The sequence below is a fragment of the Maylandia zebra genome, linkage group LG8 (genome assembly GCF_041146795.1).
Source record: "Maylandia zebra isolate NMK-2024a linkage group LG8, Mzebra_GT3a, whole genome shotgun sequence".
Classification (NCBI taxonomy): Eukaryota; Metazoa; Chordata; class Actinopteri; order Cichliformes; family Cichlidae; genus Maylandia; species Maylandia zebra.
The window spans coordinates 15,211,388-15,229,573 of record NC_135174.1 but is presented as its reverse complement, the minus strand read 5'-3'; the positions used below and the strand labels follow the sequence as shown (position 1 = coordinate 15,229,573).

Genomic DNA, 18,186 nt, shown 5'->3' with positions numbered 1-18,186 from the left:
TCCTTCAAGAAGCCTGGAGAACTATTCCTGAAGATGACTTAAAGAAATGATAACAAAGCTAAGAGAGTTCAGACTGTGTTGAAGAATAAAGGCTGTCATTACCAAATATTCACTTTCAAGCTTGTTAGAATCATAGACTATTTGTTTTGTACTGTATTTATATTTATATACTGTATTTTCATTCATGTGTGCATGTTTCTATGAATTGCTACGCCTAGTTCCCATTTTTCTAGCAACATATAAATAAATTAAGGATGTCTCAAGACTTTTGAACTGCACTTCACCCTAAAATTGGACTGTGTTACAGAAGAGGAGCTATAAAGCAATTCCTACTTTTGGATGCTCATATTAAATATGGCCAAAGTTTCACATAATGAGATCAGCGAATGCGTAAGCAATCCCCGCGAGCCAAAAGCTCAGACTTCAGGCTCCTCTAGACTCGATTTAGTCCGACAAGTCATTACCACCCTGCTACACAGAGAGCAGATATCCTCAATACATTCATCTCAGGCACACAACTCTGTCTCTGAGCACAGCAGCACCATCCAGCTGCCTCTGTTTGCATGGGGCAGTCCATCAGAAGAAACTTGACATGAAGGAAGGGTGGCCCTTAAAGTGAGAGCAGCTGAAAGCAGAGCAGTGCCTGAACTCTGAGTCATGCAAAGCTAATCCAGCAGAGTGAGAACCAAAAAATCTGGAGCTAAAAAAGAGCAGCATACTGTCTTAATATTTCAAGACACTGGCCCAGTTGCTGTTCTTGTTCATGAATGATTTTTGAAGAAGAAAGCTAGTAACCACTTCTTAAAGAGTGTTAAAAAAACAAACCTCAGGAGGAAATAATGAAGGAAATTTTTTGCTTTGATTTCATTGAAGTCATCTGAGGCTTATGTTCGCTCTACTGGCGGTCATGCAGTGCAGTGTTTCCTTCTGGCTCGAGGCCTCTGCCTTCAGCATTTTGCTCTTCCTGCTGTCTTTGCACTCTGCTGCCTGACAACAGCAGGCGCTCTCCATCCCAGCAGCTTACACGCCATCACGGCACTGAGGACTACACCAACGCTTCCCCCACCCTCCACCCCAACTACACTCCTTTCCCCTTTTTTTTTAACTCCACTGATGCAAAAACACAGTCTCTCCTTAACGGCTTAGCTCTCCTTTCACTCACTTTATTCTGCACAGCCGCTGATGCTGTTTATCCCTCCAAAGCAACACTGAAAACAGGTCACATGCATTGTGTCTTTATTATAAATGTGCTGCAGAAGTATAATATTCCAAGTGTCAGCTTATCTTTGCAATTTGAAACTTCCATCATCATACATTACAAAAAATCAATAAATAAACAAAAAGAAAACAGAACATGCCAATAACCACAAAGATCATAGAAGCCTGGTGGGAATACAGTGGCTGTCTGGAGGGTATCCAACAGCTTCAGCGCCTACATCAGATCTTAATTACGTAAAGGTAACTCATATCCACTGGAGGATTAGCACAATATCTGCAGAGTACATCAACTGTAGATTACAATCAGTAAATTTACATTATTAACAAAGGGGGGCGGGGATGGTTTGTATATATATGCCGCAGTTGTCTCGACAGAAAACTATCTGCAGGGCCAGAACTCATGATGAGACCCTTGAAGTCGCGGCATTGGAAAATCTGGGACACAGCAAAATAAAGTTTTTAGTCACTTTATCGATTAAATCACAGTGAAAACCACAAGTAGATAAAGATTAGAGGTTAGCGAAGGATACACAGGAGATATTAGAACAACGATAACAAACCCGGCTTTTAAAATGATGTTCTTCACACTAAAATGCTACGACACTGCTACTTCAGAGCCCCCACCCATGTCTGATCTAGTGTTTCACAAACACCTACAACGAAAAGGTGCTGACTCATCCAGGTGGGAATCAACTACGGAGGGTATTTTATTTCTTTTTCTTTTTTTTTTAAGTATAATATAAGAACAATCTGTCTGCTTTCAAAGCTCGGGCTACCTGAGGCTACAGCCGCATCTTTGACTAAACAATCACAAGCTATTTAATTTGTTAACCAAATAGTGATGCCCGCACTGCCTTACAGCTGCCGCTCCGCTGCGGCGCAGCACTTCCAGAGTTTCAAAATCAATCCCTTACAAAGATTATCAAAAGACAGATGGTGCGGCATCACTGACTTCCCTGTAAAGTCTGTGTGTTTTGTTTTGTTTAAGCTTTAATCACTACAGCGTGACTTTTCCCCTCCTTTCTCCAGCTCACAGTGGTTGCAGGTGTCGAGCAGATACACAGTATAGTTGCACAGAGCGAAAGCACATCTCGATGCTTCCCTCCACATCAACTGGTGAGAAGTGAGGTCTTTGCAAAGCAAGAAACTTTTTTTTTTTATCCCCTTGCTCTAAATTCTTTTATTTGGCACATATTTCCTCCTCGCTGTGTCGACTGTGCCTCCGTAATCCCCTTTTCCGTTTTAGCACCCACGGCTTGGTAAGCCCCGCTTTCATCCTCCTTTTAGTCGGCCCGTACGCTCAAACACAAGATATCATGGAGTCATTTTGAGCCACGGAGCAAGAGACAGTCTGAAACAAGAGGACATAACTGGGATTCAAAGGGTTTCCTCTCTGCTGCGCGTGTGAGTTCATGTGCGCAACACAAAATCCCGGAGCCTCTCTGTGCGTTTGAGGGGGATTTAACCAGAGAGGTCATTTTTTGTTGGGAAGTTGAGAGGCGATCCCTCCGCTGCGCTCTAGTCCACCAGTTTGGAGGCTTGTGATGAGATCTCTTCAAGAGTTCGAGTGTCTCTGTGTTGGAAATCATTCCAAACGTGTTGGCCGGAATACGAAGGGACTGATTAAAGTCTGTCTGTTCCCTTCTCTCCAATCTAACGTCCCATGGACCCCTCCCCTCACACCCTCCCCAGATTTAGAGTAGCAGCATTTGCATATTTTATTCTCTTCCATTAGCAAAGAAGAAAAGAAAACAGGGGGGCAGGAGGGGGATTTATATCGATTACAGAAATATAAGTAAGCGCTGTATATCGCGGGGAGGTGGGGGGCAAGGGGGTGTGGGGCACATTTGTCACACATCCAGGTAATGACTAGGCAGGTAAAGATGGTGGTGCAGGTGCGGGGCCAGACGGTCTGTTGCCTTATCCGGTTTCATCCTGGGATGAAACTCAGGGTTTCACATTTACTAAAAAAAGAAAAGGAAGCGTATTAGTCAGAGCTTTATATTCTGCAACTTCATATGGATGTATAAACTTTCACAGACCACAGAGGACAGTTACATAATGAGAGAAGAAGAAAAAACAAGGATTGCCAAATCCCAGCGCTCTTCAACTCAAGTTGAAGTTGAGTCTACAGTTGTTCTTCCAGTCATTGAGCTAATTAGCACATCTCTTGGCTTAATAAGACCCACAAGGCTGCAAATGGGCACGCTCAGAAATAAAGCAGAAATAAGTGTAATCTGAAGTGAAAAGGCATGATTGAGAATGACTAAACTGCACGTGTCTAAATGTAGAAGAACAGCAAAACAAAAAATAAGACAGAGGCTGGTCCCTTTCTTTGCGAGTCACTGAAATAATCACTGATCTGTTATCAGAATCCTTTTTATTTGCAAACGTACAATAAAAAGCACATTTGTCCAGCTCCCGAGCCGGTCAGCAGCTCACGAGCTGGGCATACAGTGGTTATACATGTGGTACAGAATCAACAAGGCTTCACATTTTGTACAAGCAGAGAGGGCAAGGCGTGAAAACAAGACAGTGGACTACACACGTCACTCTACAGATACACACACGGCAAAACCGAGGCATGCGGTCGGTTACAGCTGTAGGCCACCCGTGCAAACATGGAGGAACACGTCAGAAAATGTAGATCTGCGTCTGCTTCGGGAGGGCTTAATATGTTCTGATCTCTGTGCAGCGGCGACATGGTTTCTAAAGGCTAAAGTGCTGCAGTGTATAAAGCCACGTGCAGGCGTTGGGGCTAGCGCTCTACTGTGCAAACACAGATAGTAATAATATCAGTGATTAAGGTCAGACTGTGCCAACAGAGCTGAATATATTATGCTAGTATGATGGGATAAACGGTGACAACAGCAGGTTGTGGAAGCTGCGACACATCCTTCAGTAATTCACGAGACGAGAGGAGAGTTCGCAGGAAAGAAGCGGCTCAGCAACACAGGAGGTTAAAAAGGAGAGGTTAGGGGGGGTTTAAAGGTCAGATTTGGGACACTCACTGGCCAGGTTGACAATGCAGGCGATGATAATGATCGTCCCTCCTACTAGTGAGACCATGGAGAGCATCTTGGCCACGCGTCCCAGACGCACGGCGCCGTCCAGATTTCCCTGCTCCAGACTGTTCTTGGACTGAGGGAGAAGATCAAAGCGTCTGTTAGCATCAGCGTGATTAAAAAGAATAAACTCCAAAAACCAAACACACACACACACAAATCCTGCTCTCACCATGATGGAGTAGACAAATCCAACAATGTTGATGGGCCAGACTGGGCAGAAGCAGGCCAGCACAGAGAGGAGGAGGTAGTCTTTGACTTTGGAGCGGTCCAATGGTGGGTTGGTGGCGATGCTGGAGTGGCGAGAAAGCGACGGCCTGGGCGAGAAGGCGGTGTAGCCGATGGAGCTCGCCCTGCTCCCCTTCCTGGTCTTGCCGTGATGAGGGTAAGAGATGGAGTGCTGCCTTCTCGGAGGAGAGGAGACGACTGGAGAGGTGCTCTTCTCCTCGGACACTGAGTGGATCCCGTTACCTGCGTGTGAAGGATGAAGAGGACAAAGAGGTAAAACGCCAGTGCTCGCACGCCTCCCGTGCTCTCCCGGGAGTTCATCCACGCGCAGGAATTTGACTTTCCCCCAGCGAGCTGACTAAGCAGCTGCCCGACCCTGCCTCCCTCCCCACCCGCTGCCTGGCTATGAGGTCAAACTCAAGTCACTCACCGTTCTTCAGCTTCTCGTTGATGACTATGACGAGCTCTCCTTTGGATTTGCTGCGGGCAGGCCTGGTGCCAGCCGGGCTGCTGCTGCAGCTGTGGATGAGCTCTTCGCCTCTGACTGGCAGGCACAGCTCAGAGACGGGGGCCTGGCTCGACAGGGAGCCGTCTTGGTCCAGAAGCGATGGTTGTTCTTCCACAGGCCAAAGGCCGGGGGCGGGCATCATGTTCACAGCCATGCTGACAGAAAGAGAAGCCCGTGTTCGTGGTCCGGTCCTGCACGTCTGTAGTTACACCTGGGGCCAGAAAGTGGTTTTAAACACATTCATAAACAAAAACTGTTCCTTCCCATCTGCTTAGGGATTGTGCAAAAATCACTGCAGTGGAGAAGAGGGCAGACAGATGGAGCAAGAGATAAATCTTTTCTTCTATTTAAACTATTTTTTAATCAAATATTTAGACCAATTTTTGCTATTGGAGGACAGCAAAATAATAGCAAGTCTATAGATGTTGAGTTCTTGGTCACAGTCTCAACCCAACAGAAAGCAGCTATAGGAAAGTAGGGCATAGTATCAAATGAGCCACAAATGACCTAAAAGAGATTAAACGGTGCCTTCATGGTTGGGTTGTTTGCCTACAGTTTATTTAGTAAAACTCTACTTGTTTGAATCAGTTTGCAGATGCTGGGGAGCAGCGCTGCCTCCCTGAAATGAAATATTTATATGGCTGGCAGGGGATTTCTAACTAGCAGTTTTCATAAACACATCCCGTTTCAGCAGATTTCAGAGTGGATGTGGGCTCAATATCACCCATAAGCCTCTTTATAATCCCCTTTTGAACGTCAGATGACATCTCACGTTTGATCACTGCTCACAGCTGCTGAGGGATGGATGAGCAAAACACAACTGTAAATAAGGCCTCCAAGACTCGCTTTCTCAGGTAACAAAAAGCAGGTCAACAAAAAGGAGGAGCGGAAAAAAACAGGTATGGCAGATGGAGACGGCTTTCCTGCCTCGGTCTCCGTGCAGGTGTGTACATAGCTTTATTTCACCGTGTGTACACAACCGCTCACCGACATATGGTGGCCGGTTTTGCCGGACGCAGAACAATAGCAAGAGGACACAGCGGTAAAAAGGCTGAGGACAAAGGGGGGAGAAAACTCGGATAGAGGCCAACAGGGAGGGAGGGAGGCTGCTCGTTAATTAGCCTGCCGCTGATGGGTTGGATTCAGTGGATGTGCGCTGCTAAACTGCACCGATAAGCAGGAAAAACACATGCACTGGATTCACAGGAAATTACTGGAATACATAAACAGCCATTTGTGTATCTCGCACCCATCAATCCATCAAAGGGAAAACTAATCAAACTGACCTTTGTTTCCGTCCCTTTCTTTTTTAATCCAGCGCTTGCCTCGTCGTCATCACGTCGCTGGATTGTGCATCGTGGTAACCTCACTCCCAGGTGGGGAAAAAAAAAAAACACAAAACTGTCAGACGTGACCAAACATCTCCAGAGCGCAGAGGGTTTCTAGACGTGCTCCGTTTAAAAGCCCGATCATATGATTTATGTCCAGTGAAAGCTGAGGGAGGGAAAAAACAGAAAGCGGTGGGGCTGGTGTAGCCTTGCGCCAGCGCAGTGAGCTGGGATGGATGGAGTCTCCTGGATATCAGGGTGGTTCAGAGAGGAGGGGTGTGTGTGCGTGTAACGAAAAGTGAAATCAACCAGAGTACGTGCTGTGGAGGAAGAGAAAAGGTGTGTGTGTGAGAGATGTGCTGTAGGGGGCGGTGGTTTATAGCATCCACCTACCGCCGGTGTTAAACTGTGACCTGCTGTCTGTGCGATGCTAATTAGCCTAATTATGTGTTCACACAAAGAAACCGTGATACGGCGGTGGAGCGTCAGCTCGCATAGATCAGGGTAGGAGACACTGGAGCTCAGGCGAAGGTGACCATAACATTTATTTACCGACGTCAAATAAATACACAAGCATCCAATAACGTGATATGGGAGGTTTATTAAAAAAGGACACGCCACCAGCTGGACACAGCAGACATTACATAAACACGATGACAACAAGCATTTAAAAAAAAAGAAAAAAAAAAAAAGAAAAATGGGGTGGCTTCAGATAAAAAGTAAAGTATGTACATGACTTGTATTAAAAAGAAAAAAATCATTTCCCCATGGCACTCACGATGTTTGCCTGCAAATAGAAGAAAAGAACAATGAATACAAACCAAGAGAAGCAGAATATCAATCAGATGCTTAGTTATGGAAGGATTATATTTATTTTGGTTAATATTAGGAGCAGAAAATGTGTTTTTGTAACCAAACCTGATTTTTATTTAATGTTTAACACATTAATAAAGTCTAATGAAGTTGCCATTTAACCTAGCTCGCCACAGGGAGCGTGCAAAATTAAAGCAAAATCACTGAAACAGAATGCAGTACAATAATCTCCATCTAAATTATCCCATTTTAATAATTGATGAGGACAGAATTGTAAATCACAGTAAAACTCCATTAGTTGCACAGCCTTACTGTCAGTAATACTTTATTACTACAATCAAAGCGTCTGCTGCTAAGCTAAAAGTGATCATACTCAAGTTTTAGCAGGTTTGTCAACCCCTGCTACCTCAAAATCAGCTGATGGGAATGCTTTTATTTTGGAGGGTTTTAGAGGTGCTTCTAAGAACCTGAAGCAACCCACCAAAAAGCAGAGTGGCAGAAGATAACCACTTACAATGACAGCAAGAACCTAGCTTACCTTCATGAAGGAGGAAAATCTCTTTTCCGTCATCCCCTCAACTTGTATCAGGTCTTCCACCTGCAGAATAGCAATCATATAGTCTGTGCATGTATTTATATTATAGAAGCTACAGTAAATAAGGTTTGTTTTCCAACCTTTGCGAAGTGACCGTGGATCTCCCTCCAGCCCAGAATGAGCTTCGCCTTCTTGTCACCGATCTGCTGCAGACTTTTCAGCTCTTTGAGGCAGCCTGTGTTCAGAATTTGCAGGATTTTCTGCTTGGACTGATCCACCATCGACTGGTCAAGCTGGGACTCCCAAGCACTCTTTGTGTTGTTCTCTTTACCACCTGGTGCCTGATAGGACAAGAAAAGAAATATAAATGCACAGATATACAACCAAGCCGTTAAAACATTTTTGCTATCAGACAACACAAGCAATCTACTTTAAATCTGAACGTCTCTCCACTGGTTGGGAGAGGAAGGCAATTTTAACCAAACAAATTTGAGACCCTTTCTGCATCTGTCGAGTCAGATAAACACATTGAAGCTAATGCACGTTGTCAGCTTGTATCTGATGCTTGCAACTCTGCAGATGTGTCAAGTTAAGCACAGCACAGTCAAGGCTCAGTTGCTGACCTCAATCAGGTCTGAATACGTCTCCTCTTTCTTCTTGATGCATACAGACTGCTTTTTGACCACAAGAAGCTGCTGAAGGGGCTGGCGCTGGGACACTGAGGGGCAGGAAACAGGAAGACATTGCATTAGGACAGGATCTAAGACAAATATTCTTACTGCATATAAAAAACAAATAAACCAACAACCGCATTTTAAAATTAAAGTCAAATTTTTATCACTTGAACCATTTTAAAGAAAAATGCATGCAGGAGGCACTAAGAAAGGTTCTCTGGCTCACTCTCAGTGTTGCTGAGGGTTGTAAAAATAATTCTCTCTCATCATCATTTGATACCTTCTCTGGCTCCAGTATTGTAGATTGAGCTTTTGCATCACATTGCAGCCCATCAATAGCCGCAGTGAATCAACATGACAGAATTAGCGAGTCACTAATCTTTAGTGAAGCACTCAAATAAAGAATTTAGTGAGTCCTCAGTCAAGGTCAGCAGTGTGTGATACCTCTATAGTCTTTAACACTGTAGTAATTTCTTCATGAGGCAAACAATCTATGGAAATTCACTTAGTTACAGTACGATCATCTGCTCTAGGATTTCTAACAGACCTTGCAGCGGTTGGACCACAGCCTGCTGTTTATTGGGTTTTGTGGCATCTGACTGTTTTCTCCGCAGGGCAGTTGTCTTGTTCTCGAAGTCGGGCTCTTGTCCTGTAATCGACTTTTCTCCAGCCAACTGACTGAATAGCATGGCCTTGCTCTCAAGCTCCCTCTGCTTCTCTTTGAGCTCCTGCACAAAACAACAACAACAAAAACAAAGAAGCATAACAAAAGAGACCAAGTACAGCAATTAAATATTGACTGGGCAGAAAAGGGCGGCCAACGTTACAGCCTTTCCAACTTGATATTTCCATGTATGCATGCATGAAGATGTCAATTTATAAAAAGGGACAGCAGATGATGATTTGTATCTCTCCCATAGTAATCCCACAAAGCCCAGGTGTTGCTAGTGGGACTGTTGCAAGAGAGAATTAGTTTCAGCACCAGCTACCAAATCCTGGCCTACTGTTCAGAGACCACGACCTGCTTAAGATGCTGTCTCACTGTCCTCTCGATACCACTGCTTAGAGCAACTCTAAACTAAACAGAGCATTCTTCAAGTCAGCCATGTGGACAAACTAGATGTGCATTTTCACCTTGATCTCTTTAAGCATGGCCAGTCTCTCTTTGTCCTGGGAGCTCATCGTTCTCTTCTCCAAAGCTATTAGTCTATCCATCAGTGACTGGTCTGATGAACTAAAGGGGCAGACAAACAAATCATATTAGACAAAGAGGCTGAAAAACAGGGCAGACAGTACGATTTGAAACAAGTCAGGTATCAAAAAGTCATGTTTACAGGATTCCAGACAGACCTACACACAACAGCATCTTTCTCCGTCACAAAGCCTTTCACGTCAGTCAGACATCATAATACAAACCAAACAAATAATCAGTCTGTGTGGTCTATAACCTGTGGTTACGTGTAGAGGGTGAGGCATCGTGTTCGGATTTCTTCTCCTCTTTATGCTTCTTCTTCTGTGGCTCAGTGCCAGACCCCCCTGTCTCTCGTTCCTCTCTGGACCGCTTCACTGGAGACGACGGCAGATGGAAAATTAACAGTTTAGTATTCAGTGCAGTGTAACAACGGTGTCTGTGGGGGCTCTCTAGAGTGTAAAGCAACTCAGACAAAAATGGCACAGCATCAGTCAAAGCTGCATTGCAGTGCTTGAATTAAAGCCAGCCGCAGCAGGTAAACATGAGGAACATCTTTGAGAGAGTGCAGTAGGAAAGACAACATCAGAACAACAAAAATGCAAGTGGAGCACCAGTTTTACAAAAAACAAAAAAGACAAACATCCATCTGACCCAGAGACAGCCGTTTACTGTTAGTCACCATCCTCTCGGATGTGACATGGGTGCCCCCTGTTGGCCTTTGGCTCTTCCTGTTTCCCAATAAAATGCCTTTTTATACTCTAGTGGCCCCTAACTGAAAAAAGTGAGTGCTTTTCTCACCTGGCACCACAGCCACAGTTTCGCGGGTGAAGGGCTTGTTCACAATGAGCTTGGATTTGGCCGCAAAGTTGAGTGCACTGAAGGTGTCAAAATAATATTTGTACTCTGGTGCAATATTGGTGATCATGACGGAGTGTGCCGAGCCCCCCAGAGAGTCCTGCAGAAGCCGTGTTAGTTTACTGTCCCTGTACGGCACGCGCACCGAAGTGCCCGAGTTTAGAGAGTCAACAACTTTGCTGAGTGTGAAGAGAGACAGGTTGATGGCACCACTCTCCTTCAGGCGGATGCCCTGGTTGCCGGTGCGGCGGTTGTCCTCTGAGCCAGCCAAATCGACCAAGTACAGTTTGCCTGTCTGTTGTCTGTGGGGAAGTTGCTGTTGAGTCCGTACAACCTGTATCATTGCAGAGATTAAGAATGGAAAAGCAGCAGCGACACAGAAGTCAGGCAGGAAAAACGAGGAGGTGGTGAAGAGTCATGGGGTGAAAGGAGAAAAAAAAAACAAAAAAAAACGAGGATTACATTTTATGAAAACATGACAACAAAGGGAAAAAACAAAGAATAAATGAAGAAAAAGGACAGCAGATAATGGTTTGTGTTTCTCTCCCATAGTAATCCCAGGAAGCACAGAAGTTGCTAGTGGGACTGTTGCAAGAGAGAATTGATTTCAGCACCAGCTACCAAATCCTGGCCTACTGCTCAGAGACCACGACCTGCTTAAGATGCTGTCTGGCTGTCCATTTGACACTAACAAATAAAACAGTTCAATAAACTACACCAAGATCATCAAACCTTAATGAGAAGGATAGCGTGGCTGCGGCTGGAACGCTGGTTTAGCTTAGTAGAAGCTGTAGTACGGTTGAGCGTCGCAGGGACAAAGTGTTTGTCAAAATCTGCGAATTTGCTAATGTTCATGTGTGTCAGGCCAGGGATAAGGATGTTCTTGTCTTTGTCCTCTCTGATGGGTAAATCCTGGGAGTTTGGCGACAGAAGATCAAGCACCTGAGAAAGGACCAGAACAACAAGAATAAGAAAGCGGTAATTGATGAATGATGCACACTAAAAGAAAAAAGGTACATTTAAAAGGTTCAGAGGCCATGCAGTGGAAAATGTAGTTAGAAGGTTTTTCAGTAAATTCAAGAAGACTGGAGGCTAAAAAGCTGTGCGCGCCCCCTTGTTTTATTAAATCATGCTGAGGGCCAGTGACCTGAAACTGAAAGGGTAGGCTGAAAATGTTTTCACACATGAAATTTTAAGTCAACCGATTCAAATATTTTCCACATTTGTTCATTTTGACAGGTAGCGCAACAGGAAATAAATCTGCTTCAAAAGGCTTCATACTACGACATGTGTATGATGTATGATGGTGTCTACAAAAGGGAACTGCATGAATACAGCAGGTAAGAGCTGTCCAATCTGACAATGCACTGAGTTTTTATTAGAGAGCTGGCAGGTTAAAGGCTGGCTAACATCCTATCCGACTGCATCAGATATCTGCATTCTCACATACAGCTCTGCTGGGTGGGGCCAAGGCTACCCTGCACGTGCCAAAACATCTTAGTTTGGAATACACCATCTGCATAATAATACTATTGGCTTAAATTTGCCGAATTAAGGGAGTCAGCTTTTGGTCAACATAAAATCTTCTAAGGGTATTAATAACATTTCTAGAGAAGTGTCCATTGGAAACGGAAATATTTCCACTTTTAAAATGAACATAAAGGCAATTTTATTTTCAATACAGGGTTTTAATCAGGGCTGAAAAAAAAGATTGACCACACTATAATGATTTTCTGTTTTATACAACAGAGTTTCGCTTCCTAAGGTGATATAACAGGGAATTTCATAGAGTTCTGTCAATTAAGGTAACCAAGATTCAATACCTGAGCTGTTTAGAGACATTTGAAACTATTTTACAACCTTTGGAACAAGTAAATACCAAAGGTTCATTTGATCCATTTAAATCTAGAAAAAAAAAAAAAAAAAAAAAAAAAAAAAAAAGGAACACAACCACCACAAATCCCCCCCCCCCCCCCCCCAGCTCTCTATAATGCTATAAAATGCAGAAACACACTTCTTAAGAGCAAAGACAATGTTTTCTAACACCTCAACTTGAATGACCACCAGCTGCATTACTTTGCTTAATCATGAACAGAAAGCCAGAAATAACCGTACGCTCTTTCTACTTAAACCATTCATACCTTCTCATTGTAAATTTCCAAATACGACATGCCAATGCTATAGTCCCATCCATCACTCGCATCCTTGGCTTTCACCAGCTTGAAGACCTCACGAACAGCTCGGGGAATCACACCTGGCTGCTCTGAACTCCCCAGCATGGTGTGGGTCTTACCTGTGAAAGAGGATGCAAAAGCCTAGAGTTAGAAAAGGGTGTCTTTGAGGAGCCAAAATATCTATAAACAAAATCATTGTGACCTCTCACAAGTCTTAACAGCTTAATTTATAAATGCATGTGCACAGCTAATATACACGTTTCTTGAAACCCTGTAGACTGTGCTTCAACATACCAGCTCCTGTTGGCCCATAAGCAAACACACTGGCATTCTGTCCGTTAAAGATGTGCGGCAGAATGGGCTTCACTGATGAGAGGAAAACTTCTTGCTGCGTCGTTTGTTCACCATGAAAAACGTCGAAGCTAAAACAATAACAACAACCACAGCTCTCTTAATATTTAAAGCTAGACAATCACTGAAATCTTTACCGATATGCATATATACATAACAGATTATTAGGAAGGCACTGACTGGTATTTAACAGTTTCTGTGGCGTTCCTCCAGTTGATTATCTCCAGGTTTTGAGAGTCCAGGCCTCTTACACACGGTCCCTCGCTTTTCTCATCTTCTTTGTTCATATACGGTCGCAGACGAACAGCTACGCGGACCCTGGATGTCTTCTTGTTTCCTCCATCTGATACCGCCACACGCGTCGCCATTATTGCGCTTCCAAAAAGAAAGGCCCGAATAAAGTTTAATAATAAGCTAACTAGTTAGCCACGAACGTGCTTGAAAATGACAGTTTGTGTATAACAGCACTGCATTAAAACGCATGGCATTCAAATGAAACCTCTCCTGATAAGCTGTGTTTCCTTACTGACGAAAGCCTCTCTCGGCTAATAACAAGCTAAAGCTGGATAGCTCAGTCATAACTTCTCCAAAGAACGGATGCTTCTCGACTGGCTAATAATAGTCACAAAGCCAAAGCCTGCTATATGCTTACCGATATTATTTGAGAATGTCTGAGACAAGCCACACCTTTGTTATGCCCTAAATTTTCCTTCCAGCAACATTTCGGACGCTTGGTTTTAACAATGGCGACCGCGTCCCTTAAAAACTTGAGCGACTAACCGAACACTTTTTCAAATGCAGAGCGCAGAAACCGGAAGCGGCCGTAAACCAATCAGAATTTTTTTTTGAACCAATCAGAACTCGCACAAATACTGGCGCCTGTTTTACGTCATGCGTCCATATTAATGTGATTTGTGGCTTTTCTGATTACATTTGTCAGGTTTACGCTACACAAACGTACATATACGTACGTTTTAAAAACAACAAGAACAACATGAACAGAAAAGCAAAGGAAGCTAATACAAATTTCGCTCTGTCTGCCCGGAGACCTGCTCGCGCTTGCGCAGTGTGCAGGAAGTCGCGTCGAGCGTAGATCTCCAAACCATTCCCCTCTACTGCTGGAGTGTCCGCTCGCAGTGAGTGTGGATTATCCACATGACGTTGTATCAGCGATGAGGTGAAGCTCCCCCGCCCCGGCAGTGCAGAGGCTCAGGCAGATCCCTACAGCCAAAATGGCGCAATGTTTACGTCTGTGCATAAGCGTTTGTTATACTTAGTGACTCTCATGGGGAGTTTTTACTGGAAAAGTATTTGACTCAACGTTTTAATCGCTTTCACAGCAGCACCGATCCGGAAGAAGCCGTTAATGACGATTTAAGGCACGTATGTTATTAGCAGATTAACTACTGTTTAAGAAATAGCTGGCGGTTAGGCCTGACGTTAGCTAGCCGCTTGTTTTAGTTGACTGTACGTTCACTTATCCTTTAACAAAAGTAAACAGCTACGGCTAAAAGTTATAGCCTCTAAAAAATCCTCTTAATCTACACAGTTGTGTATACCCGAAGTTAGTTTCAGCTGCACTAAAATGTTTTCTAGATCTAAATGGCAGGCTTCTGTTCAGCAGATCTGTTGCGAGAAACTTCACCAGCAGGAAGCATGCAAGCTGAGGCCACAGACACCTCACTGAAAGAGGGCATAGAGGTTCTGAACATGAAGGACTCAGAGGAAGCTGCAGAGGGCAAAGAGGACGAGGACAGCACGAAGCAACCGGATACGGAGATGGCAGAGGAGGACGACGCAACAGCCAAGGAGGATACAGGTACAGTACACGCGTAAAGATACATGCATGGGCAGGTGTAGTGAAAGGACGCACAGTAGACAGGAAGTTTCATTATCAGGGTAAAAGTCTTCAGTGTGGACAAGCATGTCCTGTACAGGTAACTAGTGTGAGTCTGAAGTATCAGCAAGGACAAATATCCGCCCATTTTCTTAAATGCTTATTCACCCAGGGTCTGGTGTGGGTGTGGTGCTGGAGTTGGCATTAGTGTGGTACACCCTGCGCCAGTTCTTTGTATGTAAGTTAAAAAGAAAAAGCAAACAGACTGCTGGGACTAGATATAAGCTGATGTTTCTGTTTTTAACTGTAATATTTGCTTATATTGCTATATAGACTGCAGTCAACTGGATTTATGATGGGGGATGTATATTTAAATGTATATTTAAAATACAGAAATCAAGTATCTTTATGACCCTGCGTCATTATACCTAGATTATCCAATCTAGAGCACTTAACAAAAAAACCTAGTCATCCAAACTGTTTTTCAGGGTTAAAAGACAGCAATAAAATGCAAAAACCATCTATTAAAGAAAACAAAAAATCAATACAAAATATTAATATTAGAATCAATCCAATTGTGAACTTTAAGAAAGTTGGAGGTCTTTTAATTTAAAAAAAATATATATATATATATAAGTTAAAAAATGGTTTCTATGAAACTATTCAGTAAAGCCACTATTGCTCAGTAACTGATCCAGCCTTCATTAGAAAAGTCTGTGTTGTTCTGTGCCCTGATGTACTTGATCACTTCAAGTCTTTTGGCTTTTGTATCACTTGCTGCAGAGAATATATTACACACGAGAGAAATGTTAGCTCCTGCTATCAATAAATGTCACCACTGATTTTCAAATAGTTTTGCTATTTGCACCCCGATGCCCATCAGTGGGTGTGATGTTGATGTTCTGTTGACATATCAGTCCGTCCCTACGTAGAGCTTGTCACAGAGAAGTCAAAGCAGTGTGTCTGAAAGATGTTTAAATTGGACCTATTATGTGTATTGCTTTCTGTCATACATACAGTACTTTTTGCAGTGCTGATTGCTCCTATTAAACATGGCTAAACCTTCACATATTGAGGTCAGTGTATGTACAAGTAATCCCCTTCAAAAGTCCAGCCTACAATCTACACATGGATCTGTCAGTGGAAGCCAGTATTCCTTATGTGGTTGCCTCACACATCGTCAACACGGACCTGCAGTTCAGACCCTCTGAGGGGCAGCCAATCAGAACAAAAGCATGTAGCTCTAAATTGAAGGCGGGGAGCTACATCAAAGCCCAGTATAGGGTTAATCCACAATAAAATGTCGCTTTATTATTGTTTTTAAAAGAGATTTTAAACTGACTGTGTACGTTTTTTTTCTCAGATGGGAACACAGATGCAGTGGGAGGAGAGGCGCAGCAGGATGAATCTCAGGCAGACGCAGGGGTGGAGGCTGAAGATGGAAAACAGAAAGCCGAAGAGGCGAACGGTGACTGGGAGCTTCCGTACAGCGACGAGGAAATGGAGGACCCCAAAAACTGGATGCCTCCTCCCGCAGAGATCAAAAGACTCTATGAGCTCCTCGCTAAAGGAGATATGCTGGAATTGAACTTTGTGCCCCTTCCTAGAAGGCCCCCCACGCCTGAACAGACCTCTTCGCCCGAAAGAGACGAAGAGGAGGAGGCAGCCAAGGAACGGGAGAGGCAGGAGAGGGAACGCAAGTCAGTGTTGCTTTTCTTTTTGGTCATTTCAGGATTAAGGAGTTTGGTTCGAGTGCTTTTGGTTGGTCATGTTTCGTTTTGTTTTTTCAGGCCTCCAACTCCAACTGAGTTTGACTTTGATGAGGAGAAAATGCAAACCACTCCAAAAAATGCTTTCCTAAGCCGGCGCAGGACTCCTGGTATGTCACAATTTGTGTTGTCTCTTTATAATCTGGACTTTTTTGTCTTTTATTTAATAATGATTTTTGCCTGTTGTCTCCCAGGATCTTCTGCCCGCTCCTCTGTTAAAAGGGAAGCTCGGCTGGACAAAGTATTGTCAGACATGAAGCGCCACCGCAAGATTGAGGAGCATATCATGCGCACAGGAAGAGATCTCTTCAAGAGTGACAAGAAGCTGGAGGAAGCCCTTTCTCCAAACAGCCAGAGGGAGCGGGAGAAGGAGAGGGAACGGGACAGCAACCCCAACACCATCTTCTCACCACGACAGAGGAGATACTGATGGTTTCTTTTGAGACAAGGACTTGCCCAAAGGCATCTAAAGCCAAGCATTTCCCTGAGGCTTTCTAAAAAAACTTGAATTTTTTTTAATGTAACAAGTTTTGTATGTTTTATGTGTTTTGTATGATGGCAATAAAAATTTTAACCCTGGAGGACATCCCTCACCTGTTATACTCTGAGCGTACTGACAGTTTATTTCAATCTGTGGCTAAATGAATATGATGATATCGTTATGATTCTAAATTATATAATAAAGCTACTTTTGTCTGCTCCCTTGTCACAGGTGGTGGCCACAGTGGGTAGCTCTGCTTTGATTTGAGTTTTATGCAGGGTATAATATAATGTACCTGAAAACACTATTTAATGAGGATTGCGTTACAAAGTAATTTAACTGATGGAGTCACTTTGATCTTATGAAACTTGTGTTTTTGGCCGTAATGCAAGAATTCATATACTAAATGAAACAACTGGTGACAAAGGTATTTCTCCCATATTGGTTTCTCTTCACTGGCTTCCTTTTTAAATCCAGAATCAAATTTTAAATAATTCTCCTCACATACAAGCTCTTAAATAATCAGGCCCTTTAAAGACCTTATAGTACTGTGTCACCCTAATAGAGTCCTTTAGTTTCAGACTGCGGGCTTACTGTGGTTTCCAGTAAAAAGTAGAATGGGAGGCAGAGTCTTCAGCTTTCAGGTCCCTCTTCTGTGGAAACCGGCTCCCAGTTTGGATTCAGGAGATAGACACCCACTCTACTTTTAAGATCAGACTTTAACCTTTCCTTTTTGATAAATATAAGGTGACATTGAATAATCCTGTAGTTACACTGGAGGATTGGGTGGGTCATGGGGCCCACTGAGTGTTCTTCTTCACCCTCTCTGTGGATACACCTCTCTGCATTTAATATTAATCTGGCTCTCTTCCACACTGTGTCTTTGTCCCGTTTCCCTCCCCTCACCCTCAACCAGTTGTGGTGGATGGCTGCCCCTCCCGAGCCTTGTTGTGCCTGAGGTTTCTTCCTGTTTGATGGGAGTTTTTCCTTCCCACTGTCCCCAAGTGCTTAAAAGGGGGGTCCTATTATTGTAGGGTCTTTACCCTACAATGTAAAGCACCTTAAGGTGATTGTTGTTGTGATTTGGCGCTAACAATAAATATGAGGTGCTAACTTGGCAGGCTAATGTTGTAAGTACAAAGAAATTTAAAGCATTTC

General features: G+C 43.6%; 3 protein-coding genes across 5 annotated transcripts; 1 reads left to right on the top strand and 2 right to left on the bottom strand.

The window, feature by feature from the left end:
• Nucleotides 1-1,219: 1,219 nt before the first annotated feature.
• On the bottom strand, nt 1,220-6,684 carry prrt2 (proline-rich transmembrane protein 2). 2 transcript variants are annotated; one of them, XM_004574603.4, is made up of 5 exons: nt 6,306-6,683; nt 4,942-5,230; nt 4,456-4,754; nt 4,230-4,359; nt 1,220-3,182 (listed from the first exon to the last, which is right to left on the bottom strand). In XM_004574603.4, exons 2-5 carry the CDS (start codon nt 5,171-5,173, stop codon nt 3,166-3,168), a joined length of 678 nt encoding a protein of 225 aa, XP_004574660.1. In that variant the 5' UTR covers nt 5,174-5,230; nt 6,306-6,683; the 3' UTR covers nt 1,220-3,165. The 2 variants fall into 2 exon arrangements, with proteins under 2 accessions (XP_004574660.1, XP_004574659.1); XM_004574602.2 differs by lacking the exon at nt 1,220-3,182 and having other exon boundaries at nt 3,584-4,359; nt 6,306-6,684.
• Nucleotides 6,685-6,928: 244 nt separating this feature from the next.
• On the bottom strand, nt 6,929-13,753 carry kif22 (kinesin family member 22). Of its 2 annotated transcripts, none has more exons than XM_004574604.5 (13): nt 13,594-13,753; nt 13,122-13,316; nt 12,885-13,012; nt 12,558-12,709; nt 11,149-11,358; nt 10,360-10,750; nt 9,818-9,935; nt 9,504-9,603; nt 8,917-9,097; nt 8,319-8,413; nt 7,836-8,036; nt 7,699-7,758; nt 6,929-7,134 (listed from the first exon to the last, which is right to left on the bottom strand). In XM_004574604.5, exons 2-13 carry the CDS (start codon nt 13,307-13,309, stop codon nt 7,105-7,107), a joined length of 1,854 nt encoding a protein of 617 aa, XP_004574661.1. In that variant the 5' UTR covers nt 13,310-13,316; nt 13,594-13,753; the 3' UTR covers nt 6,929-7,104. The 2 variants fall into 2 exon arrangements, with proteins under 2 accessions (XP_004574661.1, XP_004574662.1); XM_004574605.6 differs by having other exon boundaries at nt 13,629-13,747.
• Nucleotides 13,754-14,065: 312 nt separating this feature from the next.
• On the top strand, nt 14,066-17,149 carry pagr1 (PAXIP1 associated glutamate-rich protein 1). The gene is made up of 5 exons (XM_004574606.5): nt 14,066-14,320; nt 14,566-14,760; nt 16,142-16,478; nt 16,569-16,657; nt 16,742-17,149. The coding sequence occupies exons 2-5, from the start codon at nt 14,598-14,600 to the stop codon at nt 16,975-16,977; spliced, it is 825 nt and encodes a 274-aa protein (XP_004574663.1). The 5' UTR covers nt 14,066-14,320; nt 14,566-14,597; the 3' UTR covers nt 16,978-17,149.
• Nucleotides 17,150-18,186: the final 1,037 nt, after the last annotated feature.

What these genes read in the sequence shown, in the direction of transcription:
- prrt2 (XM_004574602.2), bottom strand. Translation starts at nt 5,173, where the DNA reads ATGGCTGTGAACATGATGCCCGCCCCCGGCCTTTGGCCTGTGGAAGAA. An exon ending in CAACGAGAAGCTGAAGAACG is followed by an intron (nt 4,755 to 4,941) that starts GTGAGTGACTTG and finishes CTTCACACGCAG; the next exon opens with GTAACGGGATCCACTCAGTG. An exon ending in GATTTGTCTACTCCATCATG is followed by an intron (nt 4,360 to 4,455) that starts GTGAGAGCAGGA and finishes CTTCTCCCTCAG; the next exon opens with TCCAAGAACAGTCTGGAGCA.
- kif22 (XM_004574604.5), bottom strand. Translation starts at nt 13,309, where the DNA reads ATGGCGACGCGTGTGGCGGTATCAGATGGAGGAAACAAGAAGACATCC. An exon ending in AACTGTGGCTGTGGTGCCAG is followed by an intron (nt 9,936 to 10,359) that starts GTGAGAAAAGCA and finishes CGTCGTCTCCAG; the next exon opens with TGAAGCGGTCCAGAGAGGAA. An exon ending in TGTGGTCCAACCGCTGCAAG is followed by an intron (nt 8,414 to 8,916) that starts GTCTGTTAGAAA and finishes CCTGCCCCTCAG; the next exon opens with TGTCCCAGCGCCAGCCCCTT.
- pagr1 (XM_004574606.5), top strand. Translation starts at nt 14,598, where the DNA reads ATGCAAGCTGAGGCCACAGACACCTCACTGAAAGAGGGCATAGAGGTT. An exon ending in AACAGCCAAGGAGGATACAG is followed by an intron (nt 14,761 to 16,141) that starts GTACAGTACACG and finishes TTTTTTTCTCAG; the next exon opens with ATGGGAACACAGATGCAGTG. An exon ending in AGGCAGGAGAGGGAACGCAA is followed by an intron (nt 16,479 to 16,568) that starts GTCAGTGTTGCT and finishes TTGTTTTTTCAG; the next exon opens with GCCTCCAACTCCAACTGAGT.